The sequence below is a fragment of the Mauremys mutica genome, chromosome 3 (genome assembly GCF_020497125.1).
Source record: "Mauremys mutica isolate MM-2020 ecotype Southern chromosome 3, ASM2049712v1, whole genome shotgun sequence".
Classification (NCBI taxonomy): Eukaryota; Metazoa; Chordata; order Testudines; family Geoemydidae; genus Mauremys; species Mauremys mutica.
Genome location: NC_059074.1, coordinates 48,588,720 through 48,615,986, shown reverse-complemented (window position 1 = coordinate 48,615,986; position 27,267 = coordinate 48,588,720). Strand labels below are relative to the sequence as shown.

The following is a 27,267-nucleotide window of genomic DNA, read 5'->3' as shown; positions in this document are numbered from 1 at the left end:
ATGGTGGCCTCAGACCTCTGTAGTTTATTTCTGATGAGACATTTTATTATCCTATACACTATTTTGTCTGAAATTTGACTCTCCGTGTTAACCAGCAATTTCTAATGAAGAATGATGTGTAATAAAATTAATTGGGCAAACTACAATAAATATATATTACTCAGAACAAAAATATTTTCTTTTGGTTAGAAAATTACTCACCACAATTTTGGTCAGTAGCTAGTTGTAAAAATGACACTGTATATTATTTTGTTTCTTGCAGCTAATCACATCCAGCAACTTCAATCAGCATATGCTACTTCTCATCAGTTCCAACAAATGTCTAAGGACTTTCAGACCTGGCTGGACAAAAAGAAAGAAGAACTGAACCAGGCTCACCCTGTATCGGCCAAGCTTGAGTCCTTGCAGTCGTTAATTGAAGAGCAGAAAGATTTTAAGCAGACCTTGTCTGACCAGATTAGTTCTTATGAAAAAATTGTTGCAGAAGGTGAAAGCCTCCTACAGAAGACTCAAGGAGCTGACAGGGCAGAGTTGCAGTCTCAGCTTGGCATGCTCAAAAGTAACTGGGATGAAATGAATAAGCAAATAAGAGAAAGGCAAGATAAGTTAAGTACTTGTTTGGAGAAAGCCCTCAAGTACAAAGAACATGTAGAAAACCTGCAGCCCTGGATAGAGAAGTGCCAAAATAACCTGTCTGAAGTAAAGATTGTCATAGATCCTGTTGAAATAGAGAATTCTATTGCTCAGGTGAAGGCGTGGCAAAAGGACTTCGACAAACACCATAGCATGGTGGAATTATTAAATAACGCAGCCGACAGTTTGCTCAATGCCAGTCAAACAGATAAAGAAAGCATTACAGAAGAGAAAGTGGCATTGAACCAGAAAGTGGATATGGTCACAGAACAATTACATAGTAAGAGGGAGTCCTTGGAAAACATGGCACAAAAGTTAAAAGAGTTTCAGGAATCATCCAGAGAAACCCAAAGGCAACTTAAAAGTGCCAAAGAGCAGCTAGAAGCTCATGATGCTCTTGGAGTCCAGGCTTGTAGTAACAAACACTTGACAATGTTGCAGAGCCAGCAGAAAACACTTCAGACTTTAAAGCCTCATGTGGACTTGGCCAAAAAACTTGCCCAAGAACTGGTGGTAGAAGCTTCCAATTCAGAAGGTGTTTCTGATCTCTTGTTGCAAGCTGAGTCTTTAGAGCAAGAATACAGTACAATCAGCCAGCAGGTTGAAGGCAAGTGTTCATTCTTAGAGACCAAACTTCAGGGAATTGGCCATTTCCAAAACAACATCAGAGAGATGTTTTCTCAGTTTGCAGAGTTTGATGATGAGCTCGATAGCATGGCTCCAGCAGGAAGAGATCTAGACACTCTGCGGTCACAAAGAGAGGATATCAACAATTTCCTCAAAAAGCTGGAAGATCTTATAACAAGTAATGAAAATGCCAACAAAACCTGTAAAATGATGTTAGCCACTGAAGCGTCTCCTGATCTTGTTGGTATAAAAAGGGACTTAGAGGCTTTAAGTAAACAATGCAATAAATTACTGGACAGAGCAAAAGCCAGAAAGGAACAAGTGGAAGGAATTATTAGTCGTATTGAAGAGTTTTATAGTAAGTTAAAAGAATTTTCCAGTCTGCTTGGGGGAGCTGAAGAACATGAAGAATCTCAAGGTCCTGTTGGAATGGAAACAGACATTATTAATCAACAGCTGAATATATTCAAGGTAGGAAGAACGCTTTCTTATTATTAGAGTACTGTACTACAAAGCAATTTCTGAGTAGAACACTCTGTAATCCTTCACTTAATGTTGTGAAAGGGGTTCTTTTAAGATTGGAGCTCAAAGGAGAAATGCTCCTACTCCACATCAGTCTCATGACTATGACCCGAAGCTGCTGTTTCTGTCCTTCCTCAGGTCCTGCCTTTCCTCTTTGCCACATCTTGGTGAACTCTAATCCCCCTGCAGCCCAGCCTGCCATTCCTGCACTCCAACTCCTGTTCCCTGATCCGTTCTTTCTCCAGGCTCCAGTGATCCTCACTGTCCCTATTTCCCTATCCATGCAACCCACCCACCTCACCTCCCTAAGAGGTTTTAGCTTACTGACTTCCACACAATTTCCAGGTAGGTGCTTCACTAGACTTGCCCATACACCACATGGACCTGCTCTCTCCTCCGTGGCTGCAGTTAGCTCCAGTCCTACAAACATGCATGTGCTCAACGTTACCGTCATGAGTAGTCCCATCACTTCAGTGGCACTAGTCATGGTAGTACACTTAAGCACATGCATAAGTGTTTGCAGGGTAAGGGCTCTAGTTTCCTCCTTCTATTCTGACCTTCTGTCCTCAATTCCAGCCTTTCACTCCAACTGTCCCTCCAGCTAGGCTCCACTAACATCCTCTTCTCTTCTGCAAACATCTTCAAACCACATCCACCACTCTAGCCAGCGCTAAGTTGGAATCTTGTGCAAATTAATTCAGGAAATGTCATTAAAATCTCATTTTCTTCCCATAAAATTAGGGTGTTTATCTTGGAGTCCTTGTCCAAAATCCCCTTCCCCACTTCTATGTACAGTTGTACTCTGTTCTGATTGGTGGCTGTTGTCCAGGTCAGAAAAAGCTGCATTTCAGTGATGTTGCATGTATATAAATTGTAAAGTGCTTTGTGATGAAAGGTGGTACATAAAATATTATTATTATTATTAATAAACTTCAGCAAATGATATTTCAACACTCACGTAGCTGTATAAAAGTGGGTAGCCTTGGAAAAACATGGCTATGGAACATTATATTAATCATATATTTATAAACAACAGTGTTTTAAAAGATCATATATTTTCTAGTGACAGTATGGCAACATTCTGAATTTCTTGTTTAGCTTTGCAACATATGGTTTCAAATTCAATGCAGTATTGACTCCAAAGTTTGTATGACTTATGTTAGCCTTGCTTGCTCTGGTTTACTTTATCATAAAACAGTCCTCTATAACATGAACTAAGTCGTATTCTCAAAAAGAGGACTAGAATTGAAGAAAAGTAATTGTACACCTTTTCCAGCAGAGGGTGCTTTTTTGTTTGTTTGGACTGAACAAAACAGTGTCAGGATATAAAACCGGATTCATTTTACATGCATAGTATGAGAGTTTTAGTTTTACTGCTGACTTTATCTCCTATAAACTATGATCTTTCAAAATGCATAAATGCATACAAAAGTGTTGAAATAATAGTTATATTGTGAAAACATTCTAGTAGATTGTTAGAATTAAAATTGTATGCAACTCTGAACTGACCAGTATATATCAATTTAGAAACCGAAACAAATTGCTTCTCTTTGAACAATGTTAGTAAAACACTTGGAAAACAATAAGCAAAATGATTACGCTGTGATTACTATTGCTTAGATTGGTACAGTTGAACTGGGGCTATGATTTGTGATCTATATCAGGGGTTCTCAATCTTTTTCTTTCTGAGGCCCCCCTGAACATGCTATAAAAACTCCAGGCCCCAGTGCAGGAGGGGGGAAACTGGATGCTCCAAGACGGGGTGGGCCCTCGGGCATAAGCATAGTTTGACTTCTATTTTGGGAGGGCAAAGGCTGGCGGTGGTTGGGCCAGCTCCACACGACAGGGTCCAGGAGGCAGCGTCACCTCCATGCCCTGAATCACCTTAGCAGACCAACCAGCCTGCCTGGGTTGTGTGTGGTGGGGGTTCACTTAGGGTGCAGGGAGTGGGTAGCTGGGGCTATGTGCAGGCAGGGGAGTAGCTCAGGGTACAGGGAGGAGGTAGCTATGGGGCTGGGTGTGAGCAGGGGTAGCTCAGGGTGCAGGGAGGGGGTAGCTGGGGCTGGGTGTGAGCAGGGGTAGCTCAGGGTGCAGGGAGGGGGAAGCTGGGGCTGGGTGTGAGCAGGGGTAGCTCAGGGTGCAGGGAGGGGGAAGCTGGGAGCTGTGTGCAGGCAGGGGGTAGCTCAGGATGCAGGCAGGGAGTAGCTTGGGGTGTGTGAGAACAGGGGGGTAGCTCAGGGTACGGGGGGGTAGCTAGGGGCTGTGTGTGAGCAGGGGAGTAGCTCAGGGTGCAGGGAGGGGGTAGCTGGGGCTGTGTGCGGGCAGGGGGGTAGCTCAGGGTGCAGGGAGGGGGTAGCTGGGGCTGTGTGCGGGCAGGGGGGTAGCTCAGGGTGCAGGGAGGGGGTAGCTGGGGCTGTGTGCGGGCAGGGGGGTAGCTCAGGGTGCAGGGAGGGGGTAACTAGGGGCTGTGTTGGGTGTGGGGGGTAGCTCAGAGTGCAGGGAGGGGGTAGCTAGGGGCAGTGTGAGGGCAGTGGGGTAGCTCAGGGTGCAGGGAGGGGGTCGCTAGGGGCTGTGTGAGGGCAGGGGGGTAGCTCAGGGTGCAGGGAGGGGGTAGCTGGGGCTGTGTGCGGGCAGGGGTAGCTCAGGGTGCAGGGAGGGGGTCGCTAGGGGCTGTGTGCAGGCAGGGGGGTAGCTCAGGGTGCAGGGAGGGGGTAGCTGGGGCTGTGTGCGGGCAGGGGGGTAGCTCAGGGTGCAGGGAGGGGGTAGCTGGGGCTGTGTGCGGGCAGGGGTAGCTCAGGGTGCAGGGAGGGGGTCGCTAGGGGCTGTGTGCGGGCAGGGGGGTAGCTCAGGGTACAGGGAGGGGGTAGCTGGGGCTGTGTGTGGGCAGGGGGTTAGCTCAGGGTACAAGGAGGATTAGCTGGGGCCGGGTGCAGGCAGGGGAGTAGCTCAGGGTTCAGGGAGGGGGTAGCTGGGGCTGTGTGTGAGCAGGGGGGTAGCTCAGGGTACAGGGAGGGTTAGCTGGGGCCGGGTGCAGGCAGGGGAGTAGCTCAGGGTTCAGGGAGGGGGTAGCTGGGGCTGTGTGTGAGCAGGGGGGTAGCTCAGGGTACAAGGAGGGTTAGCTGGGGCCGGGTGCAGGCAGGGGAGTAGCTCAGGGTGCAGGGAGGGGGTAGCTACGCTGCGTACTTTGCGTATAGGTAAGGATGGCCCTGGGGGGGAGCAAGGGGCTTTGCGCCAGGAGGGCTCCCCTGTGTCACTGCTCCCCAAGGGCTCTGCCGGCCACAGAGCTGGGCCCCCTGCCTGGGCGGCTCTTACCGGCTGCATGAGCTGAGGAGCAGGCAGCCACAACCTGGCGGCCCACTCCATGGCATGAGCCAGAGCAGCAGCTGTCTGCACTGCCGACTCCGGCTTTCCGCCTCAAGGGGCGGGGAGAGGAGAAAGTGGGGCGGGGGGGTGGAGCTGCTCTCAGGACTGCTCCACTTTGGCACTGCGGGAGTGGTGGCAACCAGTGCTCGGGGCTCAGCCCCATGGCTCCTGGCTTCAACTCCGCAGCGCGGGGCACCAGGGCTCCCGGCTTCAGTGCCAGGGTGGAGGCACCGGGGCTCCTGGTTTCAGCCCCATGGCAGGGAGACGGGGGCACCAAGGCTTGGGCTCTGGATTCCAGCTGTGGTGTCCCATGTCCCCCCTGAAATGGCTTGAAGCCCCCCAGGGGGCAACGGACCCCCAGTTGAGAACCGCTGATCTCTAGGATATTTCCAAATCTCTGCTGCTTTCAAAAGTGGTAGCCATGTAAATATAGCCCCAGGTTTCTTTAACCACCAAAAGTCTACACCTTGTGGTACAAACCCGAACAAGCAGGGCCCTCACGTGGAGGCAGTCTGACTAGTCCAAAAATAAGAGAGCTAGAAAATAGTACCCCAGGTCTTGTTTTTTGCACTTATAGCCTTGTGTCATTTTTACTCCTTTGGGCCAGTGGGCTAAATACCACTACAGTGGAACAGCAGGTACACTTGTAGAACAGCTGTAGCAGCTTTGGAACACCTTATAGCTGCTCCTGAACAGATGTGTGATAGGTAGGCACAAGCAATCCTTCACCTTCAGGGTGCAGCCTAAATGCCAGTGCTTGTACTCCCTGAGAGGAAGAAGCAACCAGCTAATGCAGCCTGGAGCATTCCACACCTGAAAGACACTATACAGACGTGGAGGAAGACAGAGTCCCTGCCCTGAAGAGCTTATATACTGAAAAAGTGTAATAAAAGAGTATGCGGGGAGGGATAGCTCAGTGGTTTGAGCATTGGTCTGCTAAAACCCAGGGTTTTAAATTCAATCCTTGAGGGGGCCATTTAGGGAACTGGGATAAAAATCTGTCTGGGGACTGGTCCTGCTTTGAGCAGGGAGTTGGACTAGATGATCTCCTGAGGTGAGGTCCCTTCCAACCCTGATACTCTATGATAAAATAAAGCATCTGCTCAGGGTGATAGCTGGCACAGAGATATAAGATAAAATTTTATATATAAACTTGTATATTTGTTTTACTTATAATAATTAGTTTGACATTTGTTAGTTGGTTTTGGGTGGGCACACATTGGGATTGAAGTGGGAGTGAAGAGTTGTGGAAAAGATGAAGGGATTATGGGAATAAGAGGTGAGCGGGTGCCGGGATTAGGAAATTTGAGGGGAGAGGAAATGCACAAGGGAAAAGGGAGAAAGTAGGGTAAGAAGAATGGGCAGAGAGAGTGAAGCTGGGCAGTTCAAGGGTTGCACTGGTTAGAGAAGGACAAGGCCAACAACCAGTGGCATTAGTAAATAATAAGAAAAATAAGCCTAAATTACAGACCTGAATGAAGATTAGGATTGGTTGGAATTTTTTGATCAAAACTTTTTTTATTGGAAAACTTATTCCTTGAGTAAACAAAATGTTTTGCAGAAAGTGGGTGTCTGCTTCTGTCAGATTTTTTTGATTTTATGTCTGAAAACCAAACACTGAAAATTTTTGCTAAAAAATTATAAAGTTTTCAGCAGTTTAGGGAGACTTCCAAAGGTCCTACCCTTTCTGCAAGCCCCTTCGCACTGCTGGTGGGGTTACACACACAAATTTTGAATAGGAAATGGGAAGCTGTTGGGCTTGGTGCCCATGGCAGGACCTTCTGGTTCTGGTCCAGGGCAAGAGGAAGCAGGAACAAGAAGGCTTCCTTGGTGCTTAGAGGAAAAAGCCCCGTGAGCCTGGAGATTTCCAGTCTGCTCCTGCAAGCTCCTCCGGACTGCTGCTGTTGCTCCTCTTGTGGAAAAAGGCTGTTGGGTCTGGTGCCCCTCATGTGACTCCCAGTGTCTGGCGGGAGGGGGAGCAGGATTAGATGAACCTGACTAGGCAGGGCAGAGGTATGGCCATGCCTCAGTCCCCTTTCACACCCTGTAATATTTAGGGCTGGCACTGTGGACTATGTAAGCTGCACCATTTCAATTGATGTACTTGGTTGTCCTCAGCACGCTCCCATAGGGCTGTTCTCCCTGACTCAGCAATCCATAGGCAGAATGGATCCAGCAGCAGCTGCTTTGAATGGTGCTGCACTTTCATGCACATCCACATCTTGTCACCTCCTCTGAAGTGCAGCTGTGGCTGCAACACCACAGTCTCGTTCTTTATGACTTTAGCTTCTGTGGTCTCATAGAAATGTGCTTCTGGGTGGATAGACTCATTCACACAGTCTCCTTACGCTCTTGATGGAAGGATCTTGCAGAATGGGCCAAAAGGTGCTTCTGTGGTTTGGCCAACTTTTGCAAGCAAAGAATAGAGCTTTGTGATACTTTTTGGTATCTGATATTAAAATTCACAATTGTTAAAGAAAAACTCATTGTATTTGTATTTCCTCTTGCCAGTCTGCTCATTTCAGTCACTGTGTAGTGTGATATCCAAAATGGGTACCACCAACTTTAACCGGCATTTGCAAATGGAAGTATGACTTGCATTAACTTGAAATCATGTAGTTTTAATGTGAAATGTTTACATTTTGGGTGAAAGATTTGCTTTCTGTATGACAGTTGTGTAAAGTCTAGTGGAGTTCATTAGAAAGCAGTACCAGAATTGCTGCTTCACAAGATAAACCAAGAAAGAGTTATTTTGGATTTACATCAGTGTAACTGAGAGCAGAATTTGGCTCAGTGACTATAAAACAGGCAAAAAAGATCCCTGTTGATATTCAGAGAAAAGTGATTAAAAAAGCAACAACAAATAATTTGGTGTTTCTGTTCAAAGCTGTTTTAATCTCTTACGGTAGCTGGCATTTTGTGTTTTATGGCATTTGTTTCATTCAGCTTTGACACAGATTTTTGTTTTCAAATAAAGGATGCAATGAATGGATCTGAAACAAAAGGGAATTCCAGTAGGTGGACTTGCTGTATTTAGTTACGCTGATTCTACTTTCTGTTTTCTTTAAAAATAAAACAAAAAAACTTTAGAGATGAGCCTGAACCAACCTCCTGGATTTGAGATCACTTAGAACTTCTAGCATTTAGATCTGAATTCATAGCTAGGTCCCATCTTAAAAAACAAAAATAAAAAGCTTATTCAGAGAACTATCAAATTATTACAGTCCTCGAAATCTTTCCAAAATGCTTCATTAATTTAATTAACAAACCTTCCCAGTTTTCCATTGAAAATACATAGAATTGTTGTTAGCTTTCATCACTGGATGGTTCTTCCCCTCCCTTCCTCCATCCCCAAGATCAATAGTAGTGCAACTATTAAAGGTTTTCCTTCATATTTGCACTGTGCGCCTAAAAAAGGATGGTTTCTAATTGGACTTCATAGGAATCTTAACCTCGATGAATATTCCTGTTGATGAGCTTGAACTAAGAGTTTAATTGGTTTATGCTTATTGCGTCGACTGTGTTCTCTGACTATTACATTGAAGCAAGATAGTGTTTACTCAACAATCTGAGGTTTATTTTCATATATTTAACTAAACAGTTAAAATCCAGGGATTTTTTTTAATGTACTGATTTGCAAATATTGCATAAAACATCATAGATCCCTTTCATAAGGTTGACCTCTCTTTACAACGTATGAGTAAACAAAAAAAATAGGGTAAAGAATTGTGTTTTGATTATTAATCAATCTAATTTTCTAAAAACAACAACATGAGAAAGTAACTAATACTTATGGATGTAGCATTAGGTTATTCATAAAAGGTGTTCATTTTAGCTGGTCAAAAATGGGAAAACCTTTTACAGAAATGTTCACATAAAGTATTACTATTTTTTCCATTGAAAAATCAAAACTTGGACATTCCAGTCCTGATTCTGCCCTTTTAAAGAAGGTCCCGCTCCCTTTGAATTCAGTGGGATTTTGTTTGTGGTTGGTCTGGTGGGAATACACACTATTGATGGGACCTCAGAAGAGTAGCCATGCAGCTTACATTTTTCTAATTTAGAGAAACCTGAGACTTCAGTTTTAAGATTAATATTTCTTTGACATAGTTTAGTATGTCATGGCTGTGTTTAATTTTATGGGCACTGGAGACTTTATTTTCTGTCAGGTTTCAGAGTAGCAGCCGTGTTAGTCTGTATCCGCAAAAAGAACAGGAGTACTTGTGGCACCTTAAAGACTAACAAATTTATTGTAGCATGAGCTTTCGTGAGAAGTGAGCTGTAGCTCACGAAAGCTCATGCTACAATAAATTTGTTAGTCTTTAAGGTGCCACAAGTACTCCTGTTCCTTATTTTCTGTGATACCTGTACTTATTAAAAAAAAAAAAAAAAAAAAGGCAAAATGCATGAAAGAAAAAGGACAGAATTTGTTTCATACCCTTTTACCTTTTGGTGTATAGCTGAGCGTACACACATCTTTATATGACATTTTTTTCTTATTTTTAAAATGCCCTTATAACAAAAATGTATGTAATGTTTTTATTTCCTAATGTGCTTATATAATAAAACTTTGGTAGTGCCCTGTTAAGTTTTAATACCAAATGCCATCTGCTGCCCTTTATCTATGATTAAAACTCTCACTAACATTGATACCAAATATCAAGAGCAGTATAGGGCCCTGATCAATATTAGTATGCAAATTAGTGCTAATGAAGAAGCAGCATGTACATAACCTCTTTAATCAGTGTGTTATGTGCCAATCTCCAGCCTCTTTGGATTTACATTTGTTTTAAATTGACATTGTCAGGTAGTTTAGACACAAAATATAGGAGTTTCTTTAATGCCAGTTTAACTCTTTGGGAATCAGGACCCTAATATTAATATAAACATTTTCATTATTTTTTATTTTAGTTTCAATAGAGATAGGTTTTTTTTTTCTTCGGACTTAAAAGTTCCCCATCTAGCATTTGCAACTCAGACATTGCAACACTGTGCAATTGTATGAGAGTCAGAAAGTGAAAATGAATAGAAACAAAAGCTGAAATTGATGCTGATTTATTTCCATTTTCCAATTGAGTGAAATATAAAAACTGTACACAGACAGACTAAATAAAGTCAAATTGGATTTTTTCATAACATTTTTGTTATAATTTCAGATTTTATAAGTAAAACAGATAAAGATACATATAAAGATTTAATTTTTAACATAACAGTATCCCTTTAAACGGTGACACTATTGGGTTGTGTGTTGAACTGCAGGCTGTGCTTAAAAACTATGCATATCATCACCAGAAATCCTTGATGAACAAATGAGAGGTTTGATTTCTGTTAATTCGACATACTGCACTGGACTGTTTTTTATATAATTAAGCAAAATAGTGCTGTTTCTGGCTGTTTGAAAAAATGTTCTGGAAATTTGGTATGTGTGGTGTCAGGTTACCTAGCTAAGCTGTGCCATGTCAGTTTCAACATTTTGAATTAATTAACAGTGTTTCATTGTGCTTCTAAGCAAACCAGGTCCTCCACAATTAAAGAGTGCATTCTAATTTACATGATGTCATCACCAGCTAGTTTGTTATAGTTTGGTATGTTGAGTCTGGAGGTTCCTCCCACTGAAACAGCTCAGTCTGTTTCAGAGACAAGACAAATGGTAAAAGTGAAAAGATGACTTAAGAAGTTAAGTCATGTGGGGCAGAAAACATAAGGGGGTAGAGCTAAGAGGTCAGGCACCTACTAATGCTTGGCTAGAGTAATACTCTGAGAACGAATGGGATAGTAGCAGATGTTGCCTAAAGAAAAAAAAGGGTGTTTCTTTAAGCTCGGTGTTGGGAGGATGCCTGTCAGTTCGTAAGAAACCAGGGAGAGCTGGAAAGCTTATCAGCTACACTGGATGGTACATGCAAGCGTTCATTGTTGGATTTCCTTTTATGCCTTCTTCTCTACAGCTGCACTTCAAAATGAAGACAAAACGGTGACCACAGTCTGCCAACTACGGTTTATAGTTAAGTCTTGCTGAATTTAAACGGAACATAAATCTGCTGTGCCTTAGGAAAAGAAATGTTGTAGTTATTCTGCGCTGCAGTTGCCTTAAACAGGATAACAACTTTCCAGGAGGATATTTTGAAAATGAATAAGAAAAAGTTGCTTTTCTAATTACTAGTTTAAAGGGCTGTTTGATTGCATTCGCCTGACTACCTAGAAAACTGTTTTCCTTTGGAACTTCTGAATACGCCACAAGGAAGCTTAGTACAAGAAGAAAATACACCGCTTTTCAGATTAAGGTTATTTATAGCTACTGCCAAAAAAAGTAAAGGACTGTTTTACTATTCTTACTATTCTGGATTTAACTTATTTTTCCCTGAAGTTTTTCTTGGTGCCTTGTTCTAAATTGTACACAGCTACTGTGGGATCTTTCTTTTGAAGCTTCTGTACCATGTCTCATTTATAAAAGGAGATGGAATTCTGCAAACCATTTAAATGGATTACAGTTAATCGGTCACCTACAGAAGATAATGTGCTGCCTACTATAATGCTTATTCATTTGGAAGGCTTAATCTGGAGATTTAAGAGACAAATTTTGACCTGCAAAAAGAAATGGAACATTCTGTGGAATGTTATGCGTATTTGAAACGCTGTTGGGTTTTTGCTTCGTTTTGTTGTTATATTGACAGACTTCTGCTCCTTACTTACAAAAGCACTTTATATTTTAGGAATAAATATTAAATAAATCACAGCCTTGTAAAGTTATAGTTGCTTTTGCACTGATTATGACCTTAACCACCTCATAAATTATGACATAGATTTTGTATATGTGCTAAAGGCAAGTTGTCTGTAGTTGTTCAGTTCAATAATGTTTTTCATGTTTTTCATTATATGTCACACTTCCTGAAAGCAGAGGCATAGTAGTATATTTCTGTAAATACTTTCAAAATGGGGAAACCGCTTAGCAGGCCAGACTGTTTACGTCAGAATCCTCCTTGTGTAGGGAAGGGTGAAGAAGATGAAGATCTAAATATTGAAGACTGTTACGTTCCTCAGAGGTCAATCTATGACACAGTGAGACTGAATGAACAGATTGATTCAGGCTCCAAAGGCAGCCTCTCCTCAAGACATTTTACAGATCGGACTTTACCATATAGTCATAGAACACTGGATATTAGTACTTTGTGCCCCAATGGTGCCCTTTCTTCTTCCAGTGTATTTGAGCTCAGAGGTCGCGAAGTTAACAAATTAGATGAAAAAATGATATTTGATGCACTTAAACTGAACAGTGATATAATTCGAACTGCTGGATTACCCAAAACAAAATCTCACACAGAAAAGAAAGAACATAGGAGATCATGGAGAATGTTTGTTCCACCCAATTTTGCAGACTGTGCAAATAAAAGTGAATGCTCATTTGTTGAAACTGCTGATAGATCAGATATAGCAAAAGCAGGCAAGTGCAAATGGGGCACTAATTCCCTCACCTCAGAAGAGGATGACTCTGGTCTATGCAGCCCTCCAACAGAAAGAGAAGAAAAACAAGACCCATTATTAGCAGGAGAGCAAAGTCAAGTCAGAAGTATATCTTCTGCAGAATATATCCATGCAGTAGGTCAATTTAGACAATTTTTTCCTGCTATTTCCAGTAGTGAACAGCACATCCCATTGCTTGATTGTAGTAGTGCCCCTATTGAAGAGAGCTGCAGATGGACTTTACATGATGTTTCACAAACAGAAAAAATAGTGCAAAATAGTCCTCAGAAATGTGAAAATGAGGAGACAGGGACCAAATGTTGTTACTCGCAGAGTTCTTTGAAAGAGGACATCGTATCAGATGCAGAACATCTCCAAGGTCATGGAGAAAACCATTTTACCACAGACAAAGGAAAAGTGGGAAATGAGTGTGAAGTTGAAGAAATGAAAACACATGTCACAATGATAGAGGGGGATGAAGCACCTCAGCATTTAGGCATGTATTATGCAAGTATTGCTGTTAATGCTAGCGACACAGATTTAGCAAAATATGAGATTTTGTCTGATGCAGAGGAATCTAATATAACACATACAGATTCAATGGAAACAACATTTTCTGCTCAGGAACAGGAGTTAGATAATACCGTAAACTGTCTACAAGCTAACCCAATGAGAATGAAAAGAAATGTCTGGACTACAGGAACCCACATAGAAACCTTGGATACAGTCTGCAATGGTCTATTGTCTAATAAGGTAATTCAAAACAAAAGGGTCTTGGAATCATTGCAGCAAAGGCCAAAAACTGTTCGTTTTGTTATCATCAAAGTGACTGGTAGAGTTTCTGATTATAAAGTATTATTGCATCTAGAATTTTATTTTTCATTTACTAAGAAAATCTGGTTACTAGCATAATTTGCCTAGCACATTACAAGATGTCAGAAACTGATGAGATGCTCGCTTTAGTAAAAGAATGAGGGGCAGTTTCTGACAGGGCTGATTTCTTCCAGCTGTTTGGTGCATGGCTATTATTGTCCAGATGGTGTTTGTTACTCTTCATTTGGAATGCTTCCACTGTGCACTGATGTTACCATTCAGTTTTTACACAAATTGTGGTTAAAGGCAATGCCATTCAGTGACAGTTCTGCCTGATTTATTCAGCTTGACCAGTCTTACTCATAAAGGTACAAATAACGGTATCAGATTATTGTGGTTTCCAAAGTACATAGATTAAAGATTTGTTGCATGTACTGAAGCCCTTTTTCCCGAAGCTGAGTGCCAAAAAGTGGATCTGAAGTTACAGTAGTGTTTTACAAGCACAAGATCTTATAACATTTTCTGAGTGGTGGATGAGGAGAGAAAGTAAAGAGTAAAGCTTTGTAATAAGTAAGGGGTGTTTATCAAGTCTGTAATCTTTTTCTGTCCACTCTGCTTGATGTTTGAAGTATTTCAGGGTTTGTTGCTGAACCATTCTGGTAAATTACCCTCAAAGATCATTTTAATTTATTTTAAGCTTATACATTGTTTACAAAGAGATGTTTTTAAAGGACAAGTTAGGGCAAAAGGCTCAGCCATCAGTTGTACTGTATTGCCTTTGAAAGATAAGGAGTTTTGGAATATAAAGGAAGTCCTTGTTTTATTTATATATATATATATAGTGATTATCCCAAAGTAGGAAGAAATGCTTGCTACTTTCCTTATTTCGCAGTAAAAGGGAACAGCGAGCTTGTTGCTAGTTGTAAATATTCACCAAACTGCTGTACAAAGTTTGTAGTTTGCTTGCCGTTGTGATTAAGGTCTTGGAAGGTGAGTGTCTTGGAAGGGTTACCGACTGTCTGGTATTGGACCGACCTGGCCGATTTTTTTTATGGATTTGCCAGTTGCCAGAAAAATAACTTAATCTGCCGGGGGTTTTTTATAATTTAATCTGCCGTGGGTCTAAAGATTTGCATTCTAACCACAATACACTGGGATATCTAATATTAAAAGTTTCTGTGTCCAGCTAAAGATGCTGCAGTGCTCCCACTTCACAGTTTAAGTGATAACAGATCAAAACTGTTAAAAATACATCAGCTGTCTGCACACCAACACGCAAGCGCATCCTGCATGTGCGCGAGAGAGGGTTTGTGTCATGGGAGAGTGAGGATATGTGCAATGTTGTCAATCTTATCTATACGTGTTATATCTCTAGATACTATATAAGTGGCTGTTGAAGGGAGGGGGCGATCTTGGAGTTGCCTAGTGGTTAAGGTTGCATTGGGCTTGCTTGTGTGAGTGGGGGGGAATACCACGGTTTCTGCATTTCAACCCTAGGTGTGCATACACCCCAGTGCTTTCTTGCAGGTGCTCAGTCTATTTTCTGCAGCCTCTACAGTGGCATGTCAAGCACATAGAAATTTGCTCCGCCACGTGATATTTGTGTCTTTAAAACACATAATTCACCATGGGGTTCTTAATGCCAGAAAAGGAGAGTAACTGGTATGCTGAAAGAGCTTCCTGCTCTTCAGGAAGCTGAAGAAGGTTGCTTTGAAAGCACTAAACCTAAAACAAAACTGTTGCTGAATGCCACTATAGAAGGATTTAGGGTCAAAAGTTGAGCATTCTTTACCATTGTTTATTCTTCTGTTATTTTTCACTTGTCTATGTAATTAATTCGGGGGCTTTAGGCCAGTTTCTGAACTCATTGACACCGGAGTCACTTCAGAGTAATTCAACTGAAATAAATTGAGTTAGCCTGAACTTACACTGGGTATTACTATGATAATAGTCTGGTTCTGCAAAGCTTAAATACAATCATAGACAATAGAACTGAGAGAACTACTTAGAGCCCATGCAATCTGCAGAACTGTCCTATATAATAATTACGGCTACATTTTAGTCACGGGTATTTTTAGTAAAAGTCAGGGACAGGGCACGGGCAATAAACAAAAATTCACAGCCCATGACCTGTCCATGGCTTTTATTAAAAATACCAGTGAATAAAACTTGGGGCGGAGGGGGGGGTATGCTGCCTGGTGCCCCTGTGTATTGCCTTCACCTGCAGTTCCCATTGGCTGTGGTTCCCGGCCAATGGGAACTGCGAAGCCAGCACTCTGGGTGGAGTCAGAGGGGACGGGGATGGTGGCCCAAGACTGCCCCAGCAGTGGTCAGTGCACCTGGCGCAGGGGCTGCCCAAGCTGCCTCTGAGCCAGGTACACCAGCCACTGCAGAAGTCACGCGAGGAGTTTGAGTGCCTGAGGGGGTTCCAAGCTGGGACAGGGGGTTGGGGTAGGGGAGGGGGTTTGGGGTGTGGGCTCCGGTCGGTGCTGACCTCAGGTGGCCCTGGCATTTCCTGGGGACAGAGGAAGTCCGCGCGGCTCCCAGGAAGCGGCAGCATGTCCTTCCTGCTCCTACGCGGAGGGGCTGCCAGGGGAGCTCTGTGCGCTGTCCCCACACCTAGCGGCGGCTCCACAGCTCCCATTGGCTTCAGCATTCCCAGCTAATGGGAGATGTGGAGCTGGCACTGGGGGCACCGTGTGGAGCCCTGCTGGCCGCCCCTCCAGCTAGGAGCCAGAGGGACATGCTGCCACTTCCCAGAAACTGTGCTGAGCCACTGGGCACTAAGCCTGCCTGTCCTGCTGCAGCCAACCAGACTTTTAGCAGCCTGTTCAGCTGTGCTGACTGGAGCTGCCAGGGTCCCTTTTTGTCCGGGCATTCCAGTCAAATACCGGACACCTGGCAATCCTAATTATGCCTCATGAAGGCAGGCACGTTTGCACTGTGGAAATTGCACTATTTATACCAGGGCTGAATTTGTCCCGGTATCCCAGCTGCAGTCACACCAGGATGATTGCTCACATCCTAGTTTTACATGAAATCACCTTCTAAACAAAATACAGCATTTGATTTTTAGAGGTAGAGTACTATAGTTGTTTGGTTGGTGGTGTACTTGTCAACATATATTTTTTTCAACTTTAACGGCATTTATTGTTTTTAGGATTTTCTTTACGTCACTAAATATCATTTCATTTTAATAATGCTATATAGCTATATGTTAGTTTTCAGGACTAAGATTTTACTCCCAATATCCACATCACAGTTGCTTATGTTCCACGTGTTATCAAACAATGGTTCAGATGTGCCTTTGGTTTTCCATCTGCAGGTATTCCAGAAAGAAGAGATTGAACCACTGCAAGTTAAACAACAGGAGGTAAATTGGTTAGGCCAAGGCCTTATTCAAAGTGCTGCTAAAAATGCTAGCACCGAGAACCTTGAGCATGACCTTGAAGATGTTAACACCCGATGGAAGACTCTCAATAAGAAGGTTATTATTTTGTATATTCGCAAAATCAATTTTTGCCTTCCTTGTTTAGTATTTTCCCCTATTTATTTGGTGTCATCTTTCAAAATACAGGACATTAAAATATGTTCATGATGGTCATGGATTCTGTTACCTTAACACAGTAACTTTGTTTGTAATTTTCTTAAAAATATTTGTGTCAATAGCTGCCAAAGTATGGTTGTCATTTCTACAGTTCTGTCCATTTTTCTGTAGGCTTATTCCTGGCATTCTTAGCCAGCAAAGGTTCCCTCAGGACTCTTTGCTCCCCTCTGCATATGCAGAGCAGGGAGGAGTTTAATAGCTCAAGTTGTGTGGAGAAGGGATGGAGGTGAGACACATATATGGGAAAGGTAGCTACATGTTTTTTTCTCAACCATGTTGTAGTCACTTCTCTCTCTCCTTCATCCACTGTGATTCTTTCTGTATTCACATTCACCATGGTATCAGAGAGTCTCGTCTATCATGTTCGTATTCACCATGGTTTCTGAGCATTTTCCATTAGTGCACTAAGCGGCAATAGGGCTCAGCTATGTGTTGTCAGTGGCATGTTCCCTTTAATGCACATAAGGGTTTATGGTGCTTTAAGCATTGCAAGTTACCCCTGCTCAGAGGAGCAACTTCCCCCTTGGGTCATTCCTATGCCATGAAAGGTTCTTGGACTGCAGGTGAGGATGGGATGTGGGAGGCAGGGTAGGTGCTGATTGTCACAGGTTCCACCTCACAGGAGCATCGATGCAGTGGAGCAACAGATGTCCATGGTTCATGGATATGTTTTCTACTTCTATGCCTTTTAAACTATGAAGGGAGCATTGTCCCTAATGTGGAGTGCAATTTGGGGTCCTTGGCTGAGTCCTGTTACAAGGAAGCCCTTGTAAGTAAAATATGCAGTTCCTAGAGGCATGTTTCACACCACTGTATCTCACCATAGTATCACTGTAGAACATAACTGTACAACACAGGAGTATTATTTCTACTGCATCATTGGGATAATATAGATTACTGGGAATCAACCTCATTCCTTTAAATGGAAGACCACAGCCTAAGAGATAAGTGCCCTAGTTCATAACTATAGTGGTGGAATTTTAAAATGATGAATGTGAATTAACTTCTACACAGTGATGAAGAGGTATAAAAATGAAAATACACTACAGTAAAAAAGAGAGCCATTCTGCAAGCCTTAGTTAATTGGCAAAAGTAGGAGGGGGAAAAAGGAAAAGTGAGTAATACTCTCTCTGTCTTTCTTTCAGGTGGCTCAACGAGCTGCTCAGCTGCAAGAAGCTCTTCTCCGCTGTGGAAGGTTCCAGGATGCCCTTGAATCTCTGCTTAGCTGGCTCATTGATACAGAAGATCTAGTGGCCAATCAGAAGCCCCCATCTGCGGAGTTCAAAGTTGTGAAGGCCCAGATACAGGAACAGAAAGTAAGTAAAACTTATTACTGTAGATTCAGATTCTCTCTCTGCTTCAGTGATGATAATGAATCCCCAATCTTCACTGAAGCAGAAAATCTGCTCAAGTGTACTGTATTACAATCAAGTGTATTGAACTATTTAATGCAGCTGTGCTTTCCATACTCTATCTTCTGGAATTATGTGGAGGGGTATGACATTTCATTGTAGAAACTGGGCTCTGATTCTCCTTCATCTGTACTTGGAAGCAAATGCAAAATCTAGCAAGTTTAAAACAAAAAGAATCAAGGCATTTTAGACACAAAGCAGGAGATAAAATCAATGTTTGGTTAATGGAGAAGTAGAAAATGAGAAGGGATAGAATTTTCATTTTAATATTTGGAAAGCGGTGTTACAAACAGTGGAGATAACCACTCTAGACATGAGCAGCATGTAGTAAGCGCCTAAATCCCACTGTCTTTGCATCCTCAGCCAGAATGCTGGTGCCCCAATATTGGTCATCTCCAATATAGGCAATAGTATGTGCTGGTATAAGGAGGGCTCCAGGGATTATCATCTCTTCTAGAATTTTCGTAACTAGAGAAGAAGTGGGCATAATACAGCTCATGGACCAAACCACTGCGTGCAATTCTCCAATATGGCCCAAAGTCATTCTCATATTTAACATAGAGGCACAGTCTACAAAGCCCAAAGTTGCAGCATGCAGTAGAGCATTGTGTGCCTGTAGTACTGCAGAGACAGAGAGGTGGAGTCCCTCCAGCCAACAAAGGAGTTGTGGGAAAAGTAGAGAGATCATCAAGTTTTAGACAGAAATATGGAAGACTCTTGGGGGAGAAACTAATTTACTGGGTGATGTCAGTGAACCCAATTTTCAGGAATCCCAGACATGTGATCAATGGAAAATGTAACTGTGCATGATCAGAGCAGTTGAATTCCATTTTTTGACATAATTTTTCAGATAATAGTGTATTTTAAAGCATTTTTTCAATTGTTACTGATTTAAATTTTTAGTTGCACAAACTTATGGGTTTTAAGCATTTTATTTCTATTTTTATAATTTACATGTTCACAGCTGTGTGAAACAGTGCTGGGGCAGACAATAATTAATGGCAGTAGATGTTGAGATTCAACAAGTTAAAGCTTTATAACCATTAAAACACAAAATGCATCACTTGTCAAAATATACAAAGTAAACAGTATCCTTAAATCAAACTGCAGTAAGTTCTCAAGCAGCATTTTTCTTACTTTGCCTGTCCGTAAATTTCAGTTATTATCAATGGAAATATGTTTTCATCTCTTTCGTATGTAGGGTGAAATCAACAGTTACAGGTAAACATCTAATCTTTCCAAGACTATATATGTTATCTGCACTTTACTGAACCTCAGCAAACATACAGTTTTTCTATAAATGCTCACTCAAATTATAATAATAAAAGCTCATTAGCAAATACAGTGGATGTTAAATGTGACATTTAAATGTGAAATTTTCCCATATGTGTATGCACCAGTGATGGCTGCCACACATCACACAAAAACCAATCAATACACTCATGTACAGCGGAAGGTCTTTTGTGGGGCGAGGACTTGGTGGATGTCTGCCACTTTCAACGTGTAGAGAAACAACTAACTAGCTCAAGTCAGAATGAACTCTTTTTACAATATTGGCATTTTCATGATAATACAAGCATCTAATATTTCTTTGCAATTGTCCTTTTAAGCAGAGTGTGTATTTTTAACAAGATCTTGATGAATCTGCCTCCTTACATTTCCACAGCTGTGCGTTGATTCAGTTGTTTCCTAGCAATTTGATTTTCGATTGCTTTATCTCCAGCTTCTCCAAAGGTTACTGGATGACCGCAGGCCTACCGTTGAGGTAAGCAAGCGAGAAGGGGAGAAAATTGCAGAGTCAGCAGAACCTGCTGATAAAGTGAAGATCTTGAAGCAGTTGAGTCTCCTGGATAGTAGATGGGATGCATTGCTCAGTAAAGCTGAAACAAGGTATTTGAAATTCTTTCATTCCTTTAAGAAATATGAGTTCAGCAGGGGATAGATGACTAGAAGCAGCATGTGGAACTTCATAATCTGAGACTTCATAAGCACTTTTTTTTGTTGCTATGTCAAATGTATTGTGCCCTGATGATAATATATATAAAGCTGATTAGTAAGAAAAGCAAAGGAATATAGCTTGAACAGATCATTAGCTATTAAAAAAAAGTTTTACTATCCTGAAAAGCTAAAATGAGATACTTTAGTGAGATCAACTGCACATACATCTTCTGATTATCTGGAACACTACATCTGCATTAGTATAGGCAGAATTTAAATTCCTTGGTGGAGAAACCACATTCTCTTTGTTCTGTATGGCACAAAACATGCAATCAGCTCTCAATAAATAATGGTTTCTTAGAACTCTTAAGATCCTGAAATGTGGCTACAGAGGGAAAATATTGCACTTCTCATTTTCAAATCAGGGTTATCTGAAGAAATGGATTATTGGTCCAGATCCTGTGAGTTGCTGAGCTCCTTATGCAAGGGGCTGGGCTCCCTCAACTCCCAATAAAGTAAAAAAAATAGTGCTGCCATCATGCTCAGAGCTGTGCAGACAAAATAAGATGAGACCGTTCCTTCCCCGAACAACTTACAGTCGAATTCTAATATCATTACAAAATTCAGATACACATAGCACTCTGGAAGACAAGTTAACATGAATAGTGCAAGTGTCTTTGGAGAGAGCAGTGTTTGAAGAGCTTTGCTGAAGGTGTGTGCTTTCAGAGGGAAGATTTGAAAAGAGATCACTTGGTGCTTGAGAGGGTGAAGAGAAGGTGCTGTAAGCATGAGAGAGAGCATGGATGAAGGCACAAAACTGAGTGGGGAGACAGAGGCAAGGAAGGTGGTTGGGGAAGACTGAAAAGAGTGTAAATATATAATGTTATGCATTACAATGCCAAACAATGAAATGCTTTTATCTGTGTACTATATTATTGGGACTGAGATTCGGGCATTAAGTTTGTTTGGACTCCTCTGACACTCCCTAATCTTTCTAGCTGCCCCCATCTATCCCTATTGTTATTGAAGCCCTCATTTGTACACCCATAATAATAATAAATAATTAATAACTGGATTACTTAAAGAAATTAGTAGATTCAGTTAATAGGCTATTATACCATTCTGTGTTTTAAAAAAAAAACAAGGATCCATGACTCATTAACTGAAGTAAACGTTAATCTCATTTAATTTAATATTATCATACGAGTCTGGTGAAATTTATTTTCAAATCAAATTACAAGTCTGCCCAGTCCATCTGTTTAGATATAGGTTCGTCTCCATAATTCTTTGATTACACTTCTGAAAACTAAAATGACAAAAGACACACTTCTTTTTCTTGGGAGGGAATAACCATTATTCATAACTGGCCCTTAATGTTTAACACAGGATGGATTTTTCTAAAGACTTAAAAATAGAAACCACTAAAATAGTCTGCCTTGGGTGAAATTTATAGGCGACTAGGACTGAGAAAAATATTTTTGTAAGGGTGGAATAAAGAACAACAGAACAGAACCCCATTAAAAATGCTGGAAATCTTAGAGATGTTGTAAATATTGCCACCTTACGTTAGGGGAAAATCAGTATCCTTATATTAAGGTAAATCTGGCACTGACAAAAATGAGAGTTTTAAACCTGAACCAGGAGTGCAGGATTGGGGCTGTACAGTTCATACCACATCACTGAAAAGATATTTAAAGACTTACAGATTTACAGGTTGGAGTGAGCAAGATAACATGTCTTGATTCAGCAAAGTACTTCAGTATGTGCCTAACTTTAAGTGTATGTGTAAGTCCCATCGAAGACAATAGGATTTAAGCATGTGCTTAAAGTTAAGCAGAAGTTTAAGTAGTTTCTTGAATAAAAATGAGCCCCTGTATTTAAGTGCTCTGCTTAATGGAGACTTAGGTTATTTTTAATCAAGTGCATATGAATGCAGTAAAATGTATTTTATTAACAAAAGATACCAAGTATTGGAATCTCTTGTTCAGCCAATATGATTTTTGGCATCTTTCTTATTAATTGGACTTTTATATGGTTGTTGGTTTACATTGTTTTTCTTTCTGTACTGCGGACGTGTATCTGTTTCAGCTTGTGGCTGGCTTCTACAATAATGTGTAGAATGTTTTTTAGTGATGAGGGGCTGAAGAGTTTTATTGAATCTCTCACACGCACTTCATCGCAGAAATGACCTTTATCTTGGCATCTTTACAGGAATCGTCAGTTGGAAGGTATCTTAGTGGTAGCACAGCAATTCCATGAAACTTTAGAACCCCTGGTTGAGTGGCTGACCACCACTGAGAAAAGGCTTGCAAATTCTGAACCCATTGGAACACAAACTTCTAAACTGCAGCAGCAGATTTCTCAGCATAAAGTAAGATATAAACCAGACATTTGAGTCATTCATATGGGGAGTTTATGAAATACAGTAGAACTGGGATCTCTGGGGTTTTTTTTACCCATTAGTCCAATTTTGATACATTTTTATTTATAATTGACTATAAAACCATTACATTTCTGTTGTTCTATAGTTTCATTTGTATTTGCTTTTGTGTTTGTCCATTTTTATTTTCTGTCTTTCTCCATTATTTTAAAAACTTAATTTAGGCGTTAGAAGATGACATCGTTACTCGCAATAAAAGTTTACATATGGCCATTAGCATTGGTCAGTCTCTTAAGGCTATGAGCTCCAGAGAGGATAAAGATATGGTGCAGGAAAAGCTAGATTCTTCCCAAGCCCGATATATTGAGATTCAAGAGAAGAGTAACAGCTGGTCTGAACTGCTCCAGCAAGCCTATTGCAATGCTCAGATTTTCGGGGAAGATGAAGTTGAATTGATGAACTGGCTGAATGAAGTACATGACAAACTGAGCAAATTGTCAGTCCAAGATTACAGGACAGATTCACTCATGAAACAACACGCTGACCTGCTGGTATTTTTATTTCTTTTCTGTTAAATTCATTTATTTATTTTATTTATTTTTTACTTTACATTTTATGTTCACCATTTATTTATTTCTCATTAATATATTTGATTTGAAAGGTGATACAGCTATTTAAACTAAAAATAACTTGATCTGTAACCTCAATGCTTACAAAAATGGCATCTTCTCGTAGGTGCTTCAGGAAGAGATTCTGCTCAGAAAACAAAATGTCGATCAGGCTATACAAAACGGCTTAGAGCTTCTCAAGCAAACAACAGGTGAGAGCTTTTAGGAAATTAATGATTCAGCAGCCTTTTCCTCATAATTGTAAGTGATTATGGGAAAAATAAGCTGAAGCTTGTAAATATTAAACTTTAGTCACTGGCTAGATTTATTCACTTCATTTAATTGTTTATTCTAATAACTATTGAAGTCACTGTACGTGTAAGTGAACATTGAAGTCAATGGAGATGCACCCATTTAGTCACACAGAGAATTTAGCCCTTGCTTTTTTTTTTCTTTTGGTTGATGGAAAATTATTTTAGTGAACCTCCATTTTGTTCCTACTAGCAAGTTATGGACATCACTCATGATGTAGTACTATTTGGCATAGACATTGCCTTTTCTCTGTAGAAGCCCAGAAATGAAGGTAGTAGGCTACCTTTTACTGTTAGAGAGGCTGCATCCTTCAGATCAGAACTAGTACTGCGGGAAAGGTTGCATTCCAAATGCACACATGTCTGGTCTGCAGAGGAACATCTATCTAAATGTTCCAGTGCTCCAAGTATTTGAACTTTCAAAGACAGGAGGGAAAACCCTCCTCTGTTACCCAGTTAGAAGTTACGTTATGGGGTAAAATCTAAATATATTACAATAGGTTTATTACAGGAGTCTCTGTCTGCATTTTGACCTTTGGGTGGTGTGTGTGTGTCTAATGATTGATAATTAGACTGAATGGTTCAAAGAATAATTCAAATTATCTTTGACCCATACAGTCTAGTTATCAATTAATTATAATTAATAAATAAATTGTAAATTAGTACAGTGAAACCCTGCTATAACGTGATGTTTGGGGTCCAAAAAATTCCATTGCGATAAATGCGGGGTTGTGGTATAGTGGGGTTTCAAGCCAGTCAGTTTAAGTCAGTGGTCTCCAATGCGGTGCATTGATGTGCGCTGCCTAGTACCCCTCGTGCCCAGCAGGGGAGAGAAGCCACAGCCCCGTGCCTGCCGGGGACAGAGAACTCCGAGGCTGTGGGCGCCGGTGCTCTCTGTCCCCGGCAGGCACGGGGCCATGGCTTCTCTCCGGCTTCAAGAGGAGCCATGGCCTCGTGCCTGCTGGGGACAGAGAGCACCGGCACCCGCAGCCTCGGAGTTCTCTGTCCCCGGCAGGCACGGGGCCGCAGCTTCTCTCCCCTGCTAGGCACTAGGTGGGGGCACATCAATGTCCCAGCGGGCGCCATGGCGTTGGGGACCACTGGTATTAGGCTTTAAAGGGGAGCCAACTTATGATCGCGTTATATGCGATTTCGCATTATGGCGGGGCGCGTTATTGCGAGGTTTGAGTGTAATGTAAATACCATTTGGTATTTTGCAGCTGCATTCTTTCACTTTTGTTGATACATTTCATAACCTGTGTCAACCTGTATAAAAATGAATGTAAAAGTAAGGAGGCTTTTATATAGTCTGTGTTTGGGTAAAAAGTATGTAAATTTTAATATTTGCCTTTTAAAGAAAAAGAGAACAAGAACCAATTTTTATATCTCCAAAGAATAACACTAGAGATGGGCCCAATCCTCAAAGCGTGGGTCCAGATCTACACTTGTCCAGACTTTGGACTGGTAAGATTAAAAACGACAGATCCAAAGTTGGTGTAAATTGTCATAGCTCCACTGGCTTCATTGGACAATTCACACCAGTCTCTGGTCTGTCCCTGGGTCTTGTTTGGGTCAATCTGCACATAGGAAACTAAAAATATATTAGTTATTATTGACGTTTTTTGTTTTGTACTGATTTTTTTTTTACATTCATGTGAAATAACATCCCTTTGAAATTTTAGGTGATGAAGTTGTAATAATTCAAGATAAATTGGAAGGCATTAAAGCAAGGTACAAAGATATTACTAAATTGAGTTCTGATGTATCCAAGACTTTAGAGCAAGCTCTGCAGCTTGCAGGTCAACTGCAGTCCACTCATGAGGAACTCTGCATATGGCTTGACAAAGTGGAGGTGGAATTGCTTTCATATGATGCTCAGATCCCCAAGGGAGAAGAATTAAACACAGTACAAGAAAGACAAAAAGTATGTTCTAAAAGCTGTAAACTGTATACATTGCTTTGTTATTTTTCATGTAAAGATTTGAACTAGTTAAGTAGGTTAGCTTCTATTTGGCTGGAGGATGTCTCGCAAATTATCATAATTTGGCACCAAATCAGCTCTCTGACTAGGAATAAAACAGTAAAGAATCACAATCTCTTTCTAGCAGTCACTGATGAGATTTGGCTGATTTTTATTATTAGTGCAACAGGAGAAGAGCTACATTTTATTCTAGTTCAGTAAGCTACCGATCCCTGGGAAAACTCTTAAATTGTCAAACCAAGTTATTTTTGTTCTTTAGTTGTGTCACAGACAAAAAAAAAAACACCTTAAGGTAAGAAAAGAGCCTGTATTTAAGATACAGTATCAATTTCAGGCTAGTAACAACTATTATTTGGAAAGAAATCGTATGGTGTTAGTAGAACACTAATAACACCATTACATGAAATAGGTTACTAAATTGCTAAATAAATACACTTATTTTGGAAACCAGATTAAAAAATAACAGAAAATTAAAATATGGTTGCATGTGGGAATAAAAAGGTCAGTTCTCACTGCACTTGTAATGATTTTGATTGATTGGCTTTAATTCAAATGTTCATTTAAAAATTCACTTGAATTTAGATAATATTTTGCTTTATTTCACACTTGATTTTTCTTGCTGGTGAATTTGTTCCATAGAAAGATGGTTGCAGAGTGCAAAGAATATGTGTTCGCTTTCTTCTCTTTGTTTGCTTGATTAAAGACTGACAACTGTATTGAATTCCAGAGAATGACAGTCTGCCATGCTGATTGGAGGAATATATTTCAGTTTTGTTCTGTAGAAACTTCCCTTCAGGAATCACCTGCCTTTCTGTCAAACAACTTAACAATAACAAAGGCTAATGTAACTGAGCTGAAAATAAGTGTGCCAATTTATCCCTTTTGTTCGCCTGTAAAATGTTCCAGTTCTTGCTTCTTAGAAGAATAAAAATATGTGCAAGCTGTGTGTGTTTGGCTCTTATGCTGGCATGTTTACTTTAAATGGCCTTTTTCAGGAGTTGAAAAAAGAAGCAAAGAACAACAAAGGCTTATTGGACACCCTCAATGAAGTCAGCAGTGCCTTGCTGGAATTGGTGCCATGGAGGGCAAGAGAGGGGTTAGACAAAATGGTGACGGAGGACAATGAGCGGTACAGATTAGTGAGCGACACGCTAACTCAGAAGGTGGAGGAGATTGATGCTGCCATTCTAAGATCACAGAAGGTACTAAACAGCTGTTTTTATTCTTTGGGCAATAAAAAGTTTGCCTCTAGAAATCTGTACCTGAACAAAGGTTGTTCGTTAACAATATTGCCATACATTTGTTATGCTTGAGCAACTAAAGGTCTGTTTGAATAGAATGTGACTGAACTGCTCAGACACAAGTGCCAGAGCAAAACTAATCTGTACATTGTTGTAGCCATCTGCCTCATTGTTAACACAAACCTTAGAGATCAGTCTTGTAGCCAAAATCATTGGGAGTACGAACCTGTGGGGATTTCTGTGGAAGTTTTGTCTGAGTGAGGACTACAGGTTCAGTCAGGCCCTGTATTGTTTACATTTTATGCTGTAATACATATAATATGGCCCAGATCCTCAGCTTGTTTAAATAGGTGCAGTTCCTCTGAAGTCCATT

General features: G+C 41.0%; 1 protein-coding gene across 1 annotated transcript in view; it reads left to right on the top strand.

Annotated features, from left to right (window-relative positions):
- DST (dystonin) overlaps positions 1-27,267 on the top strand; it is a 440,007-nt gene that overhangs the window by 334,964 nt on the left and 77,776 nt on the right. Inside the window, exons 61-69 of the mRNA XM_045009616.1 lie at positions 263-1,731; positions 16,742-16,903; positions 18,169-18,339; positions 20,159-20,325; positions 22,585-22,744; positions 22,978-23,304; positions 23,489-23,573; positions 25,355-25,596; positions 26,649-26,855. Of these exons, the coding sequence (XP_044865551.1) occupies positions 263-1,731; positions 16,742-16,903; positions 18,169-18,339; positions 20,159-20,325; positions 22,585-22,744; positions 22,978-23,304; positions 23,489-23,573; positions 25,355-25,596; positions 26,649-26,855 (2,990 nt within the window). The remainder of the gene's footprint in view (positions 1-262; positions 1,732-16,741; positions 16,904-18,168; positions 18,340-20,158; positions 20,326-22,584; positions 22,745-22,977; positions 23,305-23,488; positions 23,574-25,354; positions 25,597-26,648; positions 26,856-27,267) is intronic.